The sequence below is a fragment of the Acartia tonsa genome, chromosome 4 (assembly GCF_053477335.1).
Source record: "Acartia tonsa isolate MP-2025a chromosome 4, ASM5347733v1, whole genome shotgun sequence".
Taxonomy (NCBI): Eukaryota; Metazoa; Arthropoda; class Copepoda; order Calanoida; family Acartiidae; genus Acartia; species Acartia tonsa.
Window position 1 is genome coordinate 586,080 of NC_137263.1, and position 23,436 is coordinate 609,515.

At 31.8% G+C, this 23,436-nt stretch overlaps 1 protein-coding gene across 1 annotated transcript; it reads right to left on the minus strand.

Annotated features, from left to right (window-relative positions):
• Positions 1-215: 215 nt before the first annotated feature.
• On the minus strand, positions 216-19,074 carry LOC145318128 (uncharacterized). The gene is made up of 4 exons (XM_080159477.1): positions 18,957-19,074; positions 18,541-18,751; positions 16,928-17,001; positions 216-466 (listed from the first exon to the last, which is right to left on the minus strand). The coding sequence occupies exons 1-4, from the start codon at positions 19,072-19,074 to the stop codon at positions 216-218; spliced, it is 654 nt and encodes a 217-aa protein (XP_080015603.1).
• Positions 19,075-23,436: the final 4,362 nt, after the last annotated feature.

The following is a 23,436-nucleotide window of genomic DNA, read 5'->3' on the forward strand; positions in this document are numbered from 1 at the left end:
GTATAGATCGATAAATTGATGGATAAAGAGATAAAAGTATATGTAAATTTCTCAACCTTACGGAAAAATCATGTATAGCATCGTATTACAGACAATTTTCCATGAATCCTAAAATTACTGTAACTCCCGAAGGCCCGGGCCAATGAAACTAGTTTTAATTTTGTTTGTTTTATATTAATATCCGCGGAAAGCTGTTTATGTTACGATGCAAGAAATTACTGTTCTTGACAATACCTGCCGAGCGAAGCCGCAGAAATTGGTCTTGACGACAAATCCTTCGACCCAACTCCATTTGAACTTGGAGGTTTGGAGGCTGCAGACTGTTTGGAGGTCATTGATGGCTTGGAGGTCATTGAGGGCTTTGAGGTCAAGGATGGTTTTGACCTCCCCGACTGCTTGGATGCAATTGAAGGTGGTTCAACGATATTTTCTTCTTCCATTCCAAGAGATGGGGCTTTTGATAATTCTGTTTTGGATTAGAGCTTTCATTTAAGGGTCTGTTGATTATGTTTTTGCTGTTATTAAATCAATATTAGAATGTTTTTTTGTCTATGATAACACTATTCCACAAATTCTTATAATAACGTTTTCATATTCGTTGGCTTAACAACTTTGGGGACGTTTGTTGAATTTTAATTAGTTAGTTCATAAAGTTGAGTGTCCAAAGGTTTCAACTACTAAATGTAATCTACAGAAAGAGTAAATTTGTGTAAAACATTGGGGATGTACATCAATTTATCAGCCATTGTCATCTCCCTTAAGATCCATGATGGACATATATCAGCATTATTAACTTGTTTAAAATTAATTTGTGTATAATATGAACAATATGGCTGTGATGACAAAAAATATTATTTTCAAATTGGATATAAAATATATTTGGATATTATGACAATACAAAATTGTCGTCAAGTTAGGTTGGTAACATAGACATCACTTATTGGTCAGTTCCTTCATCCAGTAGGAGAGGAGGAGATTAAGTTGTACTCTAATCGTTTTTTTAGCCAGCTGTGAGAATAACTTTATGAGAGTACATGAAAATCTGGTGTAAGATCCAAGTAATAATAAATCCAATGCCCCAAACCCCGAAGTTATTTCTATACAAATATAACTATTCCTGTAATTATATAGTGTATACTTTTTTCATACTTTTAAAAAGCGAAGCTTTTCTGTAATTAGGGTCGGTCCGTACGTCCGTCCGTAACGAATAGCTATTTTCATTATTTTAGGAATATTACAATTGTCATCGATTTCAAATTTTGCATGATGATTCCTGTAGTAGTTAGGTAGTATTTAGAAAGCGTATCAACTCTATAATCGTTATCAGAATGTCCGTGCGCCCATTTTAAAGATGTTGATTTAATATTAAAATTATCCGATTGATTTGAGTTTTGGAATACTGATTCCTATAGGACAACAAAGTACAATGTTATATCGAAACATCTCAATAATCAAGTCCTAAAAATGTAAGTATGTAAGAAAAAATTCTGTATTTAATCAGTTTTTTAAAAATTTATTTACAATTTTGCTTTGACTCCTATACATTTACATTCTGATTATTCAGTTCTGACATCATACAAGTGTTAATGTCCGTTTGTCCTACCGTTTTAGAGCTTCGCTTTTATGGATGTTGTCATCCTTGTTTTCATACTTTTTAAAGCGAAGCTTTTCTGTATTTTGGGTCGGTCCGTACGTCAGTCCGTAACGGATAGCTTTTTTCGTTAATTTGGGCATGTTAGAATTGTCAGGAATTGGGGGAAATGTACTTTTCCCGGCTGATATTTCAGATACACTGCTGATTATTTCAGGGAACTAAAGGGATAAGACAATGGCCGATAAATTGATGTACATTCCCAATCACATTTTAATAAAGCTTTACTGTCAACGAATGAGATAATGTGATTTAAAATTTCCAGCAAAACGGCAAAACAAGCAAACATTTACACTTATAGAGTGTCAGCACTTAATAAAAGAATATAAATGTTTTTAAGTCTAGAAAAAGTGTATGTAAATATGTTGCTAAATTGCTTAAATACAGAATACTTAAGGACAAACATTTTTAGGATTTGATTATGTATATGATTCGCTTGTAATATTGTAATATTGTACGATTGTACCTTGTTGCCCTAGGAACCATTATGCCAAAAATATAGGAAAGCTTAATAGAAAAATTATATTATAAAAAAACATTCGGAAAATAATTATAGAGTTGCCTTGCTTTCTACACCATCATCATGTCAAGTTTAAAATTGATAGAACAATTCTAACGTGCCTAAACTAATTAAAAGAGCTATCCAGCATTGACGGACGGTTTGACGTATATATAAAGTGAATTATAAATTAGCTTCGCTTCGACTAAACATAAATAAACAAGGATGACAACATCCATAAAAGCGAAGCACTGAAACGGTAGGACAAACGGACATTAACACTTATATAATGTCAGAACTGAATAATCAGAATATAAATGTATAAGAGTTGAAGCAAAATCTTAAGTAAATTTGTAGAATAACTGCTTTATACAGGATATTGTTAAAGGACATACTTACATTTCTAGGACTTGATTATAGAGTTGCTTCGCTTGTAACATCATACTTTGTTGTCCCAGGAATCAATATACCAAAAATCAGATCAATCGGATGATTAGATCACATAAAAATTAGTTGTTAAAAAAGTAAAAAAATCTACATGTTTAAAATGGACGTACGGACACTTTGGTAATGATTATAGAGTTGCTTTATAACTCGTACCTAACTACTAAAGGAATCACTATGCAAAATTTGAAATCGATAGGACAATTCTAACATGCCTAAATTAACGAAAAAAGCTATCCGTTACGGACGGACCGACGGACGTACGGACGGACCGATCCTAATTATAGAAAAGCTTCGCTTTTAAAAAGTTGTAACAATTATGTACAACTTTAGGAACATTAATTAAATTCTTTTTATATTGCTTTTTCAATAAGAAGAAAACTTTTGTCCGATAAAACAAACATCATATATTTATGTATACAACAAGGATGACAACATCCATAAAAGCGAAGCTCAACTAAATGTACAAGCTCAAAATGAACATTGGCAAATGTAAGGTAACAATCAGGAATTTAAATGGATAAGGCATTGGGCGACAAATTTATGTACATAACTTATGATAATACACAAAATTACCCCTTCTGTAGGTACAATTAGTGGTTAAAATTATTGAACAATCAACATAATGAATCACCCAATTGATATTTAATAATAGTCAACAAAGTTGTTAAGCCAACGAATAAGAAAAAGGCAATATGAAACTTTGGGGACTAGTATAATAAACAGTCCAATGCCCCTCCATTCCTGGGTAACAATGCATTGAATACTTGCTTTAGAAGCCTGTACAAAAAAGACACACACACATGCATCATATTTTATAATAGGCTAACAATTGTTTGCAGACATTCATAAAGACATCCTGTTACTTTAATATGAGGACAGAGAAATTAATTTATAATTAAAACAACCAAAACATACGTACTTATGCCAAACAATTTTAGAGTAATCCAACAATTTTAGGTATTATCATGCACTGTGGAATCGGTAGGACGTTTTTTTTATTTTGTGTAATTATCCCGGCCAACGTACTTGATGTTAGCAATGACATTGAATTATAATTTAGATTCATATTTTAACAATACTATCATTATACCTTCTCATAAATTTGTACGTATAGTTAAGTAAAACTAATTAGGGTAGTTACCCAAACAAAATTGTTCAGACTTAAAAAGTTATTTAGACAACGCTTTGATTGACGGTATCTTGAAATATTCTTATAATAAAACTTTTAATTTTAAAATTACTTGCTTTCATTAACATACAAAAGCAAAAAAATATGAGTTATATATGTAAATACCCATATGTTAAACTAAATTAATTTATACTTAATAAAGTTTTTAAAAATATATTATCTTATGATTTTAAATGAAAATTTTTAATGCGAATCCTAACGTCAAATATTTAAATTTAAATAACGACTATTTGTTGTAATATCCTCTTTCCTCAGTCCCCGCCCCCCTTCTTACCTTTCCTTAATGCCTAAATTAGTAAATTTACCCTCCCCCTTACTTTAATCGAACAAAGGATTATAAAGATTAATATGAGGAGGGGTGGGGATTTAGTGCTACTCCTCCCCTAACAATTTAACACCTTAAATAGTTCAATTAGTAACCTGAACCAAATCCTATAATACATATTATAAAAAATTTTCTGTCTGAAACAAAAGATTTCGGAAAATGCTGGATCGAATAGGTTCTACATTTTAGCCGATTGAGTTTTTCATTTTACAGAAGAATTTAAGTACTTAGGGGGATGGTCTTTGGCTGTTTAATCTTTATATTTTGGTCTTTGGATGGTTCTTTTATCTATTTAATTTGCCTATTTCTTTTATGCAAAGCAGAGATACTTGAGGCACATCAGCTTGTCAGTTTGTAATATAACAAGGATGACAAAATCCATAAAGGCTAAGCTCTGAAAAGTAGGATAAACAATTATCAACACTTGTAGATTGACAGCTGAACAAACATAATATGAATTTATAAGTATCAAAATTTCTGCTAAGTTGCTTAAATGCAGGATCCTGTTTTAAGAACATACTTCACTTATAACATTGTACATTGTTGTCCAAGCAATCAGTAATCCAAAAATTAGTTGAATAAGCTAATTACATCACATAAAAATTGTTGTAAAAAATATTAAAATCAAATGATTTAAATATGCTGGCAACGAGTATATAGTTGCTACACTTTCTAAGCCGTACCTTACTACTACAGAAATCACCAAGCCAAGTTTAAATCGGTAACACAATTCTAACATGGCCTAAGTTAACCATATTAGCTTACGCTCGACATAAAATGATGAAAACCAGCAACAAACGACAAACTGTCTGGAATCTTTGTATAGTAAAGGAAAATTCATTAATAAAATTTACCATAGTTTATAAAATAAAACTATCTTGTATAATGTATAAATGATTTTCTTAAACGATATTCTTTCATGTATATGTTATAAAATTTAAGATCAAATTTACAATAATTTTTGTTATTTGAATTGTGATACTTTACAAAAATTTAGATTTAACAGTATAAATGAGACCTCTAGTATTATGTAATAGAACTAAATTGTATTGAATATTCGATGTATTGGCCCCCACACCCAAAACTTTTTTAACTTCCCCAATTCAAGAAAAGGGTTGACATCATCGAGTAATAGGGGTGTTGGGGGAGGGGGTGGTGGGTGGTGTCACAATAACAATAAAAGTTTAAATATATTGCTTATTGTCAACTGTTCAAATGTATAAAGTAGAAATAAGCTTTATTGTTTGTCCGTTAAGATCTCGCTTTCAATAGGTTATAGTTATACTATAGTTTAATACTAAAATATCAATTGATTAGTTTTTGGGATATTCGATATATAGCATTAGAATAAATATATTATATAGAGGCTGCTGTGTATTCAAAGATTGAAATAATAGCCTTAAACTCCCAGGGAACTATATGAACCCTAATGGGGTAGTTGCACGAAGTGCATTTTAACTTGAATTTTGTAAACTGCATATTTTTTTCTGTTAAATAGTTTAATCTACATCTATATGACATATATAACTGAGATAATTTCAATTTTCTACCAGGTAGTTTTAAAAATATCAAGACTTTGGACAATAAATTTATAGTATAGATGTATAAAGAGCTTACTATTTGATTTCCAATTGCAAAGACCTAGAGCGTTGCAGACGAAAAATAATTTCATTAAACTTTGCTTACTAATTTCAGCTGTTTAATGCTTTCTTCTGCTTTTTAAAAAAGAAAGGGAAAATTTTTGTGAAAAATTGCCATTTCTGTCTAAACTTATAAAAAGTATTTAAAACTGGCATTATCAATTTTTCACAACAAGGCTCCTGGCTATACAATTATATTCGTAATCATCTTTTCCGATTTACAATACTGCATTTTTAAACCTAGTTATTTGTGATTAATAAGACATTTTTCTTAATGATGTGAATACTTTGTTGCAAATCAAAATTATCAAGTTTTTAGTGACATCTAGCGACAAATGTAGAACTAATCTATTGCAGATGTTCCCAAATTTATTTTTTGCCTGTATTTACGTTGTTTTCAATTATTTTTCCATAAAGGGTTGAGCTCTCCCTCGAGGTGGTGGCAAATTAACTATGTCCTTATTTCAATAATTGGGTTATTGTCAGTTTCATGAGATCAATAGATAATTTTCAAAATATTTTTCAACAAATGAACAGTATTTAAACAATGCAAAAACGAAATTTACTAGGTAAAATGCAGAAATCATTATAGCTGATACATAGACGTCCAAGTAAAGGGGTGTTTATCCCTTACACCCCTCAAGTTTTTTTAAATACATTACATTACTCCCCTTGAACATATAGAAATCCTCATTTTACCCCCATGCTAAGTAAAAAGCTTGGGCGTCCTTGTGTTAACAGTAGTTTACAATTTGTTCTTGGTTCTTTTGCCAGCGCCCGGCTGTATTTACATTTTTGAAAGATTCAGCTGATTTCGAAGACCCAACCAAAAGTCGGTAGAAGGCCTTTGAAAAGGGGTGGTTGTTACAATAAATTTATAGTATAGATGTATAAAGAGCTTACTATTTGATTTCCAATTGCAAAGACCTAAAGCTCAGCAGACGAAAATAAATTCATTCAACTTTGCTTTCTAAATTCAGCTGTTTAAGGCTTTCTTCTGCTTTTTGAAAAAGAAAGAGACAATTTTTGTGAAAAATTGCCATTTTTGTGAAAAATTGCCATTTTTGTATAAACTTATAAAAAGTATTTAAAACTGTCATTATCAATTTCTCACAACTAGGCTCCCGACAATAAAATTATATTCATAATCATCTTTTCCGATTTACACTACTGTATTTTTAAACCTAGTTATTTGTGATTAACAAGACATTTTTCTTTATGATGTAAATACTTTCTTGTAAATCATAATTATCAAGTTTTTAGTGACACCTAGCGACAAATATAGAACTAATATATTGCAGATGTTCCCAAATTTATTTTTTGCCTGAATTTACGTTGTTTTCAATTATTTTTCCGTAAAGGGTTGAGCTATCCATGAGGTGTTGGAAAATTATCTATGTCCTTATTTTAAACTATTGGGTTATTGTCAGTTATATGAGATCAATAGATAATTTTCAAAATATTTTTCAACAAATGAACAGTATTTAAACAATACAAAAACGAAATTAACTAGGAAAAATACAGAAATCATTAAAGGTCATACATAGACGTCCAAGTAAAAAGGTAAAGGGGTGTTTACCCCTTTAGACTTTGAATTTCTTATTTTACACCCCTCAAGTTTTTTTTAAGATACGTTTGATTACTCCCCTTAAACGTATAGAACCCATAATTTTACCCCAATACAAAGTAAAAAGCTTGGGCGTCCTTGTAATAACATTAGTTTACAATTTGCCTTTTGTTCTTTTGCCAGCACCCGGTTGTATTTACATTTTTGAAAAATTCAGCTGATCTGAAAGACCCAACCCAAAGTTAGTAGAAGGCCTTTGAAAAGGGGTGATTGTTACATATACTATTTATCGCTCTATATATATTACTTTAATCTTTGGACATATGCAATAGGGTGGGTCAATTTTGGACATTTTTTTTCTGAGGCCAAAGCGGGGATCTGCACTCAATTTATATAGATATAATACACCTCTGGATGATTTAAAATTTATCCTAAGTCTTAAAACCGCTGACGACCAGACATTCTATTGTATAGCTATTTGTAAATGGGAGTCAAAAATTTATTAAATCAGAATTAGCTTCATGGTGCTCCCTGGAAATGCCTTGAGGAGCTGAGTCAGGAACTTTTGACCGTTTAAAAAAATCTCGTTCCTAGCCTGAGAAAATCTAAAAACCCTCTACAAATTGAACAATTCTCAATAAACCTTAAATTTTTTTGTTTTTTAGTGATTTCTAAGGCCAGGAACGAGATATTTTGAAACGGACAAAAGTTCCTGATTCAGCTCCTCAAGGCCTTTCCAGGGAGCACCATGAAGCCATAGTTCTGATTCAAAAAAATTTTTGAATGTCGTCTTTGCATACTAATAAGTAATGAATTATATTTTTAAGTGGTCGTGTTCTAAAACTCAATTTTTTAAAATTCTTTTTCGGTCAGAAATGTTTTTAAGGTTAATTTTATCTGTTGCTTATCCCCGCTTTGTCTAATTCCGATATGAACCCACCCTAATATGCAACATAAATGACCATCCTGCTTTCACAAAAATAGCATGACGACTATTTAAGTGGTGCGTAATTGATTGTTATTTATTGAAATACAAAATTATAAATGTTAGATGTTATACTTGAATTTTTTGCTTAAATTTTTTTTCTGAAATGCACACTTCATGCAACTATCCCTTGGAGAACTAAACAGATGCAGAATTCATCAAAAATTTAAGCTTCAAGATGATATGTATTTTTTTGTTTGAATGTTCAGATCTCACTAACCAAAAGTCTAGTTTTAAGGATAGTTTAAGGCTACTTTTAAACAACAACCCCTCTCTATGGATATGGGGTCCCCTAGATGTTACAGGCGCACCACTAATTACCTTAATGCATTGGTACAATACAGTTTGAGGACTTATAATGGTTAACGCTGTTGCGCTACAACTATCAATTTCAGGGATAACAAAGAAACTCTAAGAATGGACTTGCTGCATAACATATTCTTATGTTATGAAATTGCAAATATCAATTGTTCAAACTACCTGAAAAAAAAAAGAATTTCAACCAAAACCTTTTTTTCAATATAAAATTTAATTTAAAACGTGTAAATTTAAATTATATGACGTTTATAACGAATATATTGAAGTAAGAATTTGAAATTAAAGATTAAAACGCAACACCTAATGTTAAATAATTAAATTAGAGTAGCGACTATCCTCCCCCCCCCCCACTCCCTTTACAAAAGTTGCCTTAGTTTACTATTTTTACCTTTCCCCATTTTAAGTGGAAGTAGGAAAATTTCATTCTAATTACAAAGGGTGATAAACCAACGCATCCCAAATTCTTACTCATAAGTTTTTATTCCAGGGATAAGACAATAGCAGAGGAATTGATTTACAGCCCTAGTGATGATGCACAAGATTACCCTTTCCATAGATTTTAATTTTTGAAATGACTTGAAGTAAATGTGGAAGGGTTCGGCATTAAACCCCCTCAAGCATTTCTAAATTCTTATAATCTATTTTTATTCTTTTGCAGGGAGAAGATCTTAGTTTTCATTCATGCAAACTCAGTAAAATTGAGCACTAGCTCATCACACATTCATTGACATAGTATATGCTTATACGGTTGAAAATATTTGTTTTTCAATAATAGCCATTGAAATTTCTTTATTATACAAATTTAAAATAATGAAACTACCTCAACAAATTTATCAATTAAGATATAAAAGATGTCAAATTAGACAAATTAAGTCAATATCTATATGTAAATTTTATTTATAAATATGATAAATTACGCTTTAATAATAATTAATTATAAAATGAAAAATGTAAATGCGACATCTACTGTTAAATAAATTAACTAAAGTATTGAATGTTTGAAGTAATTTCTCCCCCCCCCCCCCCAACACAAAAGCTGCTCCAGTGGACTAATTCTACCTTCCCCCTTTTGTAAGGGAAATGTCTTTTCAATAAAAGAGGGTGGATGAGGAAAAAGGGAGAAGGGGTTACCAAAACTTTCAATTTTTATAAAACAAGGATGACAACATACATACAAGGAAAGCTCAACTAAATGGTCAGACAAACGGGCATTGGCAAATATAAGATAGCAACGCATTCAATATTTAACAATAGTCAGAAGCCTGCAAAAAATTTTAAGTATAATATATCATATTAGACATCGTTTTTTTGCTTAGGCTATAAATAGAATTTATAATAAATCAATGAGCACCAGATTTGCATGTTCTCTTATAAAGTTAAACTTACAGCAGTCTAAAATAACTATACCCCTAATCAAACCCCTCGCCTTCTACCGACCAATATATGAGTTCCATGTCAAAAATTTTTCCCCTGTCATAATATCCATAAATATATGTACTTAATAAGCAAGGATAGAACAACAAACGGTTAGTAATCATTTATGCTTAAAAAAGACATATCCTATTACATACAGGTTCTGAAAAGATTTTAAAAAATTTTTGGGGAGGGTGTCTTCACCCCCCACCACTCCAAAAATATATTTTATACTCTTTTTAATACTCAAATTTATATTATGATGAGCTCGACTTTTCCCTCCTACCAAAAGTGCACCTATATATAAATGTATGAGCTCTCGCTCTTCAAAAATGAGATTCCCGAGCTGATGGCCAAGGTAGAGGCTGACTTTCCTTCTCATTTTTTTTAGCCAAAAGCCAAATTTAACTTATTAAAATTGCTTTGACAAAAAAAATAATACTCTGAACAAAACTTTATGTATTTCTCAGTAAAAAATAAAATTGTAAACGTAATGTTTAAATTATATAACGTTTTATGAAATTATTGATGAAAAATATTATAATTTAATATTGTATTGCGACACCTAACGTTAAATAAATTAACTAAAGTATTGAATGTTTGAAGTAATTTCTCCCCCACCCCTACACATAAGCTGTTTCAGTGTACTAATTCTACCTTCCCCCTTTTGTAAGTGGAGGGAAATGTTTTTTCAATTAAAGAGGGTGGATGGGGGGAGAAGGAGAAGGGGTTACCAAAACTTTCAATATTTATAAAACAAGGATGACAACATCCATGCCAGCGAAGCAAAGCTTAAATACACGGGCAGACAAACGAACAGTGTCAAATATAAGATAGCAACGCATAAAATATTTATCAATAGTCAGAAGCCTGCAAAAAAATTTGCTTAGGCTATAAATAGAATTTATATTAAATCAATGGACACCAGATTTGCATGTTCTCTAATAAAAATACCCCCAATCCAACCCCCTCGCCTTCTACTGACCAATATATGAGTTCCATGTCAAAAATTTTTCCCCTGTCATAATATCCATAAATATATGTACTTAATAAGCAAGGATAGAACAACAATCGGTTAGTAATCATTTATGCTAAAAAAAGACATATCCTATTATATAAAGAAATAAGCGTTTTTTGTCTGTCCCAAAGAATCTCGCTAACCGCAGAACCTATATTGTTCTCCTTTATAGTGATGCTTCCTATAAGTCCTGAGAAGGTTTTAAACAATTTTTGGGGGGGGTGTCTTCACCCCCCACCACTCCAAAAATATATTGTTACTCTTTGGATACTCAAATTTAAAATGAGATGAGGTCGACCTTCCCCCTTCTACCACCAGGGCACCTGAAGGCTTCTAGGGCGTAGCCTCTTTTAAATATATGTGAGCTCTCGCTCTTCATAAATCACATCTTACAGGCTTTCAATCGGTAGTTAATGAAGAAGCTGCTAAAAGCTCTCATTTTTTAATTACTAAAAGCCAAAATTAAACTATTTAAACTGCTTTTTACAAAAAACAATACTCTAAACATTATTGTATGTTTTTTTTCAGTATAGAATTGAATTGTAAAAGTGATGTATAAATTATATGACGTTTAATGAATAAATTGATAAAAAATATTATAATTTAACATTTTAATGCGACACCTAACGTTAAAAAGTTTAACTAAAGTATTGAATGTTTGAAATAATTTCACTCCCTCCCCCCCTCCCAACACAAAATCTGCTCCAGTGCACTAATTCTACCTTCCCCCTTTTGTAAGTGGAGGGAAATGTCTTTTCAATTAAAGAGGGTGGATGGGCCGGGAGAGAAGGAGAAGCTAGGGGTTACCAAAACTTTCAATATTTATAAAACAAGGATGACAACATCCATGCCAGTGAAGCAAAGCTCAAATAAACAGACAGACAAAAGAACATTAGCAACGAATTCATTATTTAGCAATTAGCGACTGCGTCCCTAGCATCTATGGGCTCTAGTTTTTTTTACCATATGTGAAAATGTGCTCTCGTAAAAGTGGCCGAAAAGTTTTATATAAAGTCTTATTAGGGCGAATACCTAACATAAATTGACCGAAAGTGTCTGACAATGACGCAAATTCAATACCGCTGTATTTCATACATGGAAATCGGTGAAATCAATAGTTATCTATATGTTTTAGTTTTTGAAACTACTTTATTTTATTGACTAACAAAAGAATTATAATTATGTATTTATATATCTAAAACTTAAACATCGAAGATAATTATTTTTCATAGGTCCTGGAAAGGTTTTTAACTATTTTGGGGGAGGGTACCACCAACCGCCCAAGAGAAATCGCCCCGATAAAAAAATCCCCTCCCAAATAAAATTTAATTTGTCTTTTTAGAATAAAAATAGAAATGAGATGGCGTAACCCCCCCCCCAAAAAAAAAAAAAAAAAATTTTTTTCTTAAATCTGAAATAAAACAAACTAACCCCCCCCCCCCAAAGTGCCCCTAGAGGCCTCGAGGTGGCGTAGTCGCTAGTGGATCAATGACCCACCATTCCTTATTGTAAATTAAGAGAAAGCGTTAGCTCGTCATATAATTGAGTTTACCAAAGGAGGAATGGACATTCAAGCTGCTAATGGACATTTTAAATATATTTACTATAGCTTATAAAATGGTACTGCCATGTGGAATGTAAAAATATTTTTCTTTAAAAATATTCTTTCGTGAATATGTTATAAAATAAAAATTATACGTATGATTGATTTTTTTGCTGGAGTTGTTATTTTATAAAAATCAAAAATTTATCACTTAAAATGAGACACCTAGTGTTATTTGATAAAACTAAATATTAGATGTAATGTCCACCAGACCCCAAACCTTGTTACTTCCCATATTTGAAATCAAGGGAATTTTTTATCTCCCCCCCCCCCGGGCCCCCCCCCCCCCCCTATGTAAGTGGAGTGTAGTAACTTTTCAATTAAAAGGGTGGATGGGGAGTGGGGGTTTTCAAAAATTTAAACCCTTTTCAGAATTATTAAAATCTAATTATTTTTGGGGGGAGGGGGGTTGGTATAAGTCAATAGCTTTTATTCTAGCCTAGTTTTACCTACCCCATTCAATCATTATACTTGTTATCAAGAATCTAATATCATATTTAAGCACTAGCGGCTTCGCGCCTAGCCTCTAGGGACTTTGCCCCAAGAGATGACAACAACAAAAAAAAATAAGAAGGACTAAAGAAATCATGTGTACAATATTGATAATATTTGTTAGAGCAATCGCTCTATATTTATTACATAAGGGGGGGATTTTTTTTTGGGGGGGGGGTGTCCCACCCCCCAAGAAAATAGCTTAAAACCACCGCAGGACCAATAGGTACATACCCTGAAGATTAGAATCCGATCGGTTCAGTGGTTACCAAGATCTTAAGCTTCAGACGGACGGACGGACAGACAGACATCGTTCTACTTTGTATTATAGACTTGCGGCTTCGCCCCTAGCCTCTAGGGGCTTTGCCCCAAGAGGTTTAATCAAACCAATTTTTTGTATTTTAGATTTAAAAGAAAAGTTAAAAAAAAAATTTTGGGGGGGGATGGAAATTATTTTTTTTTTGGGGGGGGGGATGTTTTTCATTTTTTGGGGGGTTGGGGGTGTCCCACCCCCCAAAAAAACAGCTTAAAACCATCACAGGACCAGTAGGTATAATCCCTGAAGAATAGAGCCCAATCGGTTCAGCGGTTACTGAGATCTTAAGCTTCAGACGGACAGACAGACATCGTTCTACTTTGTATTATAGATTACCTCATCAAAGTACAGGAAGGATCGAATTCAATCGATATCTGCTAACTTGAACTTTAAAATGGTTATATTGTCCAAGTTAATAATAATTAAACGGACCTAACTGATTTATGAATTGAAATAAATAAAATATATTAAATTAGACATAAATACAAAGGGGAGAGAGGAAGTAAGGGACATAAAATTTTTTAACTCTTTTTTAAATTCTTAAAACCTACTAATTTACTATAGGGACAAGACAATAGCTTTTTTCTTGCCTCCTAAATCCCTCACACTTTCGATCACTACAACACTAGGATAAACATATCTTTCGTTTCATCAATTTTATAATGTATTATTATTGAGCTCTGTATATAATCTATAATACAAAGTAGAACGATGTCTGTCCGTCTGTCTGTCCGTCTGTCCGTCTGTCTGTCCGTCTGAAGCTTAAGATCTCAGTAACCACTGAACCGATTGGGCTCTACTCTTCAGGGAATGTACCTACTGGTCCTGTGATGGTTTTAAGCTATTTTCTTGGGGGGTGGGACACCCCCAACCCCCCCAAAAAAATGAAAATACCCCCCCCCAAAAAAAAAAAAAATAATTTTTTTTTACTTTTTCTTTTTAAATCTAAAATACGAAAAATTAAGTTGATGAAACCTCTTGGGGCAAAGCCCCTAGAGGCTAGGGGCGAAGCCGCTAGTCATATATATATGAACTTACCATATATTTTCAAAGTGCTTAACGTTGTCGCACACGTGCCTAACGTAATTAAACAATGGAATCATTATAATATTCAAGTTTTAATTTTTAAACAAATTCAACCAATTTCTGCATTAAAATTTTAAAATATATCAAAGTAAACAAAAAATTAACTTAAAAATATTTATAAATATAATGAATTACATTCTAATAATTATTTTATCATTAAACTTGTAATAAAGACGAAAATGCTACACCTAGCGTTAAATATATAAACTAAAGTTTGAATGTTTGATTTAATTTACTCCCCCCTCACACAAGCTGTTTCAGTGTATCTCATCATTATCACCCCTCCCCCCCTTTTTTGAGGAGGGTGGAGGGAGAGAGGGAGTGGGGGTAAAACCAACCCTTCTTAAATTCTTAAAATCTCCTCCTTTTTACTATTTTCGTAGGGATATTAAAATCTACTTTTTACAATTTTCATAGGGATAAGCCACTAGAAGATAATTTGAGCATTTAAAAATTACAGTCTTTGACAAAAGGTTAATTTTATTTTAAGTTCTCTTATTTTACCAATAAAGTTAAATATACTTCTGCTATGTTAGATGCTTGACATTAATAGTAAGAGTAGGGGGAATGCCCTGGCCCATAAACAGGCGCAACTTAACGCCATGCCCAGTAAGGACTTCAAGTCAAAGGTTGTGCAATGAAAGTTTTAAGGTAACCATCGAAATATATTTAAAGGTGCCTAAATAGGGCCAGAACTCAAGCGATTAGATTCAAGGGTTTAATCAACTTATGACATAATTAGAGCATAGCTCTTCAAAAATTCAGGACCTAAATAAAAAATTTAGGAATCTGATAAAGGTGAAAAGTATTTTAAAAATATAGTAAAACAAACATCATAAAATAAACTTGACTCATAATTCAACTATCTAAAATAAAGTATTTAAATAAAAAACAATACAATTATTATTAAAGTTTATCAAATATAAAACAAAAATAAAAAAAATATAAATAAAAAGCTTTTGACTCTGATATATAAATAAACATGCGACGCCTCGTGTCAAAAACTTGTACTAGAAAATCTTTTGTCTTTGCCTATCGTTTTTTTACCGCGTCTTAGACGTACACATATATGAGAAATGGGGGAAAATTGGGTGATATTATTAAACGCATCGTATTATAAACAGCTTTCCGCGGATATTTAGATAAAAAAACTAAAAATTTAAAACTCAGCTATTTTTTTTATTGTGATATTCATGGAAAATTGTCTGTAATACAGCATACTAAAGATGTTTTTTTTTAGCAAGGCTAAGAACCGATTCTAATCCAGCGGATATTAATCGGTTTCGAAGACATACTGGAAGGGGTTTTCATGAAAAAAATGGGGTAAGAGGAAAATAGATAATTTAACCCCCCCCCCCTTCTTTTTTAAAAGGGGTCATCATGCCTTTCCACTTGTAACAACTAATAGGTGTGTTTTCATAAGGGGTATTTTACCCATTTATCCCTTTGAAACGATAAAATTGCTCTACTACACCCCCCCCCCCCCTCACACGGAAAACAACTTTGCATCATTGTTTTAGAGTTGAGTTTTGACATAATTAAGCTATGGAACCTTAGCACATCAAATACTGCTCGTTCGAAATTTAGATGTTATCTTAATGACATCATATGAAATAAAATACAAAATGTTTTTTTTTTTAAATTTACACTTGACTCATTAATTAAAACCTAAGATTATTCATTAAGTTTACAAAAACTTATCTTTTTAAATTAAAAAATTAGATACATTCTATTTTTTAAAAATTTAAGTTTCATTTAGCCTTTAATTAAAATATTTGAAAACCCTACTTTGCGCCATCTACTTTCTAAAAAATGAAAAATTTTTTTTTGTGTACCATATAGCGTAGCGTCTACATGAACATTGATACAAAGCCCATTTTAATTATGTTAAATATTTACTTATTTGGACATAAATATTTACATGAACTAATTATTCTTTGGATTTTGGAATGGTGATTCCTTGAAAAATTAGGTACCATCTAAATAGTAAATCAATTCAATATTAGTCAAGTTTTAAAGGATAGTTCTTATGGTTAATTTAGGCATGTTAGAATTGTCTTTACGATTTTAAACTTGGCATGGTGATTCCTGAAGTAATATACGATATAGAATTTGTAGTAACTCTAAAATCGTTATTATAATGTCTGTATGTTCATTAAAAACATGTTTTTTTTTCTTCACAAAATTTGTTTTAAGTGATGATTATGTACTATACTCATCTAATTTTTAAAATACTGATTCCTTTGACAACAAAGCACAATGTTATGTTTGAATCATCTCTACTAGAGGGCAGGAAGGAAGGGGTTATTGGGTTGTTTATTTCACCAGTCCCCAAAGATTTATAACAATATTTTCATATGTTTAAATGAAAGCTCGACCTAGAGAACCAGTGCTGGCCCAAAGTCGTTGTGTCAGAGCCACGTATCTGTCATTTATATTTCTTATAGCACGTCTAAATAAAATATTACTTAGTTAGAGCCACGTATCTGTCATTTATATTTCTTATAGCTCGTCTAAATAAAATATTGTTGTGTTAGAGCCACGTATCTGTCATTTATATTTCTTATAGCTCGTCTAAATAAAATATTGCTTTGTTAAAGCCATTTATATTTCTTATAGCTAGTCTAAATAAAATATTGCTTTGTTAGAGCCACGTATCTATCATTTATATTTCTTATAGCTAGTCTAAATAAAATATTGCTTAGTTAAAGCCATTTATATTTCTTATAGCTAGTCTAAATAGAATATTGCTTTGTTAGAGCCACGTATCTGTCATTTATATTTTTTATAGCTAGTCTAAATAAAATATTGCTTAGTTAAAGCCATTTATATTTCTTATAGCTAGTCTAAATAAAATATTGCTTTGTTAGAGCCACGTATCTATCATTTATATTTCTTATAGCTAGTCTAAATAAAATATTGCTTAGTTAAAGCCATTTATATTTCTTATAGCTAGTCTAAATAAAATATTGCTTTGTTAGAGCCACGTATCTGTCATTTATATTTCTTATAGCTAGTCTAAATAAAATATTGCTTAGTTAAAGCCATTTATATTTCTTATAGCTAGTCTAAATAAAATATTGCTTTGTTAGAGCCACGTATCTATCATTTATATTTCTTATAGCTTGTCTAAATAAAATATTGTTGTGTTAGAGCCACGTATCTTTCATTTATATTTCTTATAGCTTGTCTAAATAAAATATTGCTTTGTTAGAGCCACGTTTATGTAATTTAGTTTTCTTATAGCTCGTCTAAATAAAATATTGCTTTGTTAGAGCCACGTATCTTTCATTTATATTTCTTATAGCTCGTCTAAATAAAATATTGCTTTGTTAGAGCCACGTTTATGTAATTTAGTTTTCCTATAGCTCGTCTAAATAAAATATTGCTTTGTTAGAGCCACATATTTTTCATTTATATTTCTTATAGCTCGTCTAAATAAAATACTGCTTTGTTAGAGCCATGTTTATGTAATTTAGTTTTCTTATAGCTCGTCTAAATAAAATATTGCTTTGTTAGAGCCACATATCTGTTATTTATATTTCTTATAGCTCGTCTAAATAAAATATTGTTGTGTTAGAGCCACGTATCTGTCATTTATATTTCTTATAGCTCGTCTAAATAAAATATTGTTGTGTTAGAGCCACGTATCTGTCATTTATATTTCTTATAGCTCGTCTAAATAAAATATTGCTTAGATAGAGCCACGTATCTTTCATTTATATTTCTTATAGCTCGTCTAAATAAATGATCATATACGTAACTCGTCCCAGGAATCTAAAGGGATAAGACAATGCACGATAATTTAATGTAAAACAATTACTCGATCTGTAGATTAAAATTATTGGTTGAAACTTTTTGACACCTAACTTAATGAACCAATTAATTAACTTTAATAAAAAAATACCCAAAGTTCTTAAGTCTGCAAATAATAAAACTTTGGGTTCTATTAAATACTTTGGGTACCTGAATTAGGAAAAAAAATCCTTACTTGACATTCGGACTTTCTTTCATAGTAACGTGTTTCTTTGCCTTCTCAACAACTTCTTTTGCGCCGCCAGAATTTTCATGCTCGCCACTCGACCTTTCATGCTCACCACCGCCAACATTTTCGTCATCAACCCCGCTGATATTAGCGGTCTCCCTCGGCGGCCCCTCTTGTTCATCTAGGGAGCCTGAATTGACTAGCTGTCTATAGTGCTCTAGGAAAATGGGGATAGATGTCACTGCTTTTGGCCTACCTATTGTATTGACCTTAGGAAATACCCTATACCCCATCTCTTTTCTAGGGGGGGGTTTCTTCCACCCTTCCCTTTCTTTTCCCCCTCTAATATGACGTCAATAGAATAGGCAGGCCAAAAACAGTGACTTCTATCCCCATTTTCTTAGGGAACTAAACACAGCTACCTGAGTTGATTTGCGCGACATTGCTGCCCATATCGTCATAGTCATCATTGTCATTGTTGTAGTTTCCATCCTCGGGTTGGCTGTCCTCAATTTCTATGTTGTCTAAAATATTTTTCATTTTTATTGTATGTATTAACCTGTCTGTCTGTCTATTTATCTATGTATCTATGTTGTATATTCCCTCCTCTAGCTGGCTCTCCTCTCCTTCTATGTTGTCTAAAATATTTATCCTATCACATTAAGTAGTAAAGGTTTTTTTTGTCTGAAGCTTAAGATTCCAATAACTACTGAACTTTTTGGGTTATCTATTTCAGTTAAGCTTCATAAAGATCCTGGAATAGTTTTAGACTATTTTATTTTTAGATGTACGCCTTGGGATGGTTTTAAGCTATTATCAGTCTCTTCATTAACACTTTGGATAAATACCCCCTAGATTTTAGGGACACAGCAGTTAGTTTTGATTGATTGATCTATCTATCTATCTATCTATCTATCTATCTATCTATCTATCTATCTATCTATCTATCTATCTATCTATCTATCTATCTATCTATCTATCTATCTATCTATCTATCTAACTATCTATCTATCTATCTATCTATCTATCTATCTATCTATCTATCTATCTAACTATCTATCTATCTATCTATCTATCTATCTATACCTATCTCATCCATGGTGTCCTGTGAGGGTGGGGGTAGCTTTAACTTCAACTGTTCCGCTGTATTTTCTTCCTCGGGGTCCTAGCAATGGATAGACAGATAGATATATAGTGAGATAGATAGATATATAGATATATAGAGAGGAAGATAGATAGATGAAGTTCCGCTGTATTTTCTTCATTGGGGTCCTAGCAATGGATAGATAGATAGATATATAGCGAGATAGGGAGATAGATAGATAGATAGATAGATAGATAGATATATAGTGAGATAGAGAGATAGATATATAGTGAGATAGATAGATAAATGAAGTTCCGCTGTATTTTCCTCTTCGAGGTCCTAGCAATGGATAGATAGATAGATATTTGGTAAGATAGTGAGATAGATAGATAGATGAAGTTTCGCTGTATTTTCTTCCTCGGGGTCCTGGGCAATGGATATAGGATATACATGGATCTATTGTCAGTTCGTTCATCCAATAGAAAGTGAGAGGATGGAGTAAAGGTTTTTTATTATTTTAGCTTGCTGCGAAATTCACTTTATCAGAGTATATGAAAATCTGGTGCAACATCCAAGTAATAATATATTTATCGATTGTTCTAGCATTTTAAAAGTGGTCTTTAGCAATGGATAAAAGATATACATAGATCTAGTGACAGGGAAAATTTGTCACCAATTTAGCTTGCTAATATGGACCTCAATTATTTGTCAGTTTGTTCATCCAATAGAAAGAGAAGGGGTTGAGTAAAGGGATGAATTATTTTAGCGAGAGAGAGAGAGAGAGAGAAGGAAATAGAGAAAGAAAGAAAATGAGATAGAAAAAGGAGAGAGTAAAATAGATATGAAATAGAGATAAATATATACATAGATAGATAGATAGAAGAGAGAAAGAGAGAAAGAGAAAAGAGATAAATAAAAAATAAATTAGAAGAGAAAGTGTAATGCGTCATACAAATACGTGTTTCCTTTCCCACTTCTACTCTCATCCCTCTTTTTTAGACGTATTTTTATGACGCCACACATGACACTATCCCAAAGAAGATAAAGTATAGAATAGAATCCAGGTAGAAGATTCTGCCTGGCTAGCCTGAAATAAAATTGGAACATTTGAAAGACAAAAATGGCTATAAGGCTGTTAGTAAATAACATGATTTCAGTAATTATTCATAAAAAATATTCAAAATAAATTCCTTTTGCAGTAATTTACTAAAAGCCTTGTAGCCAAGAATCCACCTTTCTCTTCCCTATTCACAATGGATTAAAAATGAATTTGATGTGCATTTTAAGCCTTAAAAAATATAATTATGTAAGAAAATTTACAAAAAATATTGGTCTCAGTATTTATATTATAAAACTAGGTTGCGCTCTTATGTTTGTTTTTAAACAGCTGATTTATACATGATAGCAACATACATCCATACATTAACTTGTGGTAGGGGGAGGGGGGAGGAAGGAGGAAGGGGCTGTACCCATTTAACTGACCCTTGAAAATTACACATGTGGTCAATCAAACTTACCAAAATTAAAACAACATAATGTTACTTTTTATCTTTGTCTAAACCGACCAAGCAGCTCTTGCTGTCTTCACTTCATCAAGAGGTGTGTATCTGAGGCGATAGTCTCAATCAGATATTTATGGGTTAATAATTACCTTCTAATTCAATAGAGTTATTGTAAAATGATTCAAAGTCAAGTGTGTTACAACAAAATACATAATTATAAATCTTGAAGATCAAAATAATTTTAATAGTATATATTAGATTTTGATACAAATTAAATTTTTCTAATTTTGTCCAACTAGTCATTGTGATTTGTACTTTAGCCTAATTGTCTTTACTGCGCAAGTCAAAGATTCCTTCAAATTTCCCAGAAATTTTTAGGGTTTTCACTTCTATTCCTCCTTATTCTATGCACTATCCAGTGCTTCCTAAATTACCACTGAGATAGGATCAATATCACGTGATGCATCTGTATCTGGTTTTATTGTAGATAAAGAATAAGAGAGATAAATAGATAGGTAGAATTTGCAAACATGTATATTTTGTGAAATGTAGATTTTGTGAAATATAGATTTTATGAAATGGGGTATTCCTGTCCAGTTTTTTGTTTAGGAATGAATATTTCTTACCCGAGGGAATAAATGATGGACCGATTCATTCCTAAACAAAAAACTGGACAGGAATGTCATTCTCATTTAAACAAAAAACTCATTTTTTATGCTAAAATGTGGTTTAATTTTGGTTTTTAATTTTCATTTATTTCCCGGCTATGACTACATTAAGTATATTTTCTTTCTTTTAGTAATTAATAAAAATTCAAAATTCTTCCAAAAAAAATTAAAAATCTTCTAAAATCATACCAGGGAAATAAATGAATATTTACATCCACTATTTAAGGGGTTGTTTATATGGGAATGGGGTATTCCTGTCCAGTTTTTTGTTTAGGAATGAATATTTCTTACCCGAGGGAATAAATGATGGACCGATTCATTCCTAAACAAAAAACTGGACAGGAATATCATTCTCATTTAAACAAAAAACTCATTTTTTATGCTAAAATGTGGTTTAATTTTGGTTTTTAATTTTCATTTATTTCCCGGCTATGACTACATTAAGTATATTTTCTTTCTTTTAGTAATTAATAAAAATTCAAAAATCTTCCAAAAAAAATTAAAAATCTTCTAAAATCATACCAGGGATATAAATGAGATACCAGGGAAATAAATGAATATTTACATCCACTATTTAAGGGGTTGTTTATATGGGAATGAATATTTACATCCACTATTTAAGGGGTCGTTTATATGGGAATGTGGATTCATAACAGTTCTAATAATATGCTACGCAAACTAAATCAATAATATTTAAATACAAATCAGTACAGTAAAATAGATAGATAGAAAGAGATAAAAAGATAAAATTACCACTGAAATGGGATCAATATCCCGTGATGCATCTGTATCTGGTTTAAATGTAGATAAAAAGAGAGAGAGAGAGATAGCTAGATAAAAAGATAAAATTACCACTGAGATAGGATCAATATAACGTGATGAATCTGTATCTATTTTTATTGTAGATAAAGAGATAGAGATAAATAGATAGATATATAGAAAGGTAAAGAGAAATAGATTGATAAACAGATAAAATTACCACTGAAATAGGACCAATATCACGTGGTGCATCTGTATCTGGTTTAATTGTAGATAAAGAGAGAAAGAGAGAGAGAGATAGAAAGAGAGATAAAAAGATAAAATTACCACTGAAATAGGATCAATATCACGTGGTGCATCTGTATCTGGTTTAATCCTTATACTAAAGTAACAGGATGTTTGTGTGTTTGTTTGTACCAAAGGATCTCGCTAACCACTGAACCGATCGGGTTCTCCTTAACAGGGTAGCTTCTCATAGGTCCCGGGAAGGTTTATAACTATTTTCTTGGGGGCTGGGACACCCTCAACCCCCCCCCCTATTTTTTTTTTTTTAAATTTTTAACTATAACTCAAAATTAGGGGGGGGGAGTAAACCCGGCACCCCCCCAACCCCAAAAAAAAAAAAAAATTTTTCTTTTAAAATCTAAAATAAGAAATTGGGTTATCAAATTCCACTCTCCTCTCCTCAAGTGCCTCTAGAGGCCTCTAGGGGCGTAGCCGCTAGTTGTAGATAAAGAGAGAGAGAGAGAGAGAGAGAGAGAGAGAGAGAGAGAGAGAGAGAGAGAGAGAGAGAGAGAGAGAGAGAGAGAGAGGGAGAAATAGATGGTTAAAAAAAGAAAAATTACCACTGAGATTGGATCAATATCACGTGATGCATCTGTATCTGGTT

Bases quoted from the DNA above. Each gene is read 5' to 3' on its own strand.
- LOC145318128 (XM_080159477.1), bottom strand. From the start codon at position 19,074: ATGAAAAATATTTTAGACAACATAGAAATTGAGGACAGCCAACCCGAG. The intron at 18,752-18,956 runs GTAGCTGTGTTT...CCATTTTCCTAG, and splicing joins TGTCGCGCAAATCAACTCAG to AGCACTATAGACAGCTAGTC. The intron at 17,002-18,540 runs GTAAGGATTTTT...TATTTTATTTAG, and splicing joins AAAGAAAGTCCGAATGTCAA to ACGTGCTATAAGAAATATAA.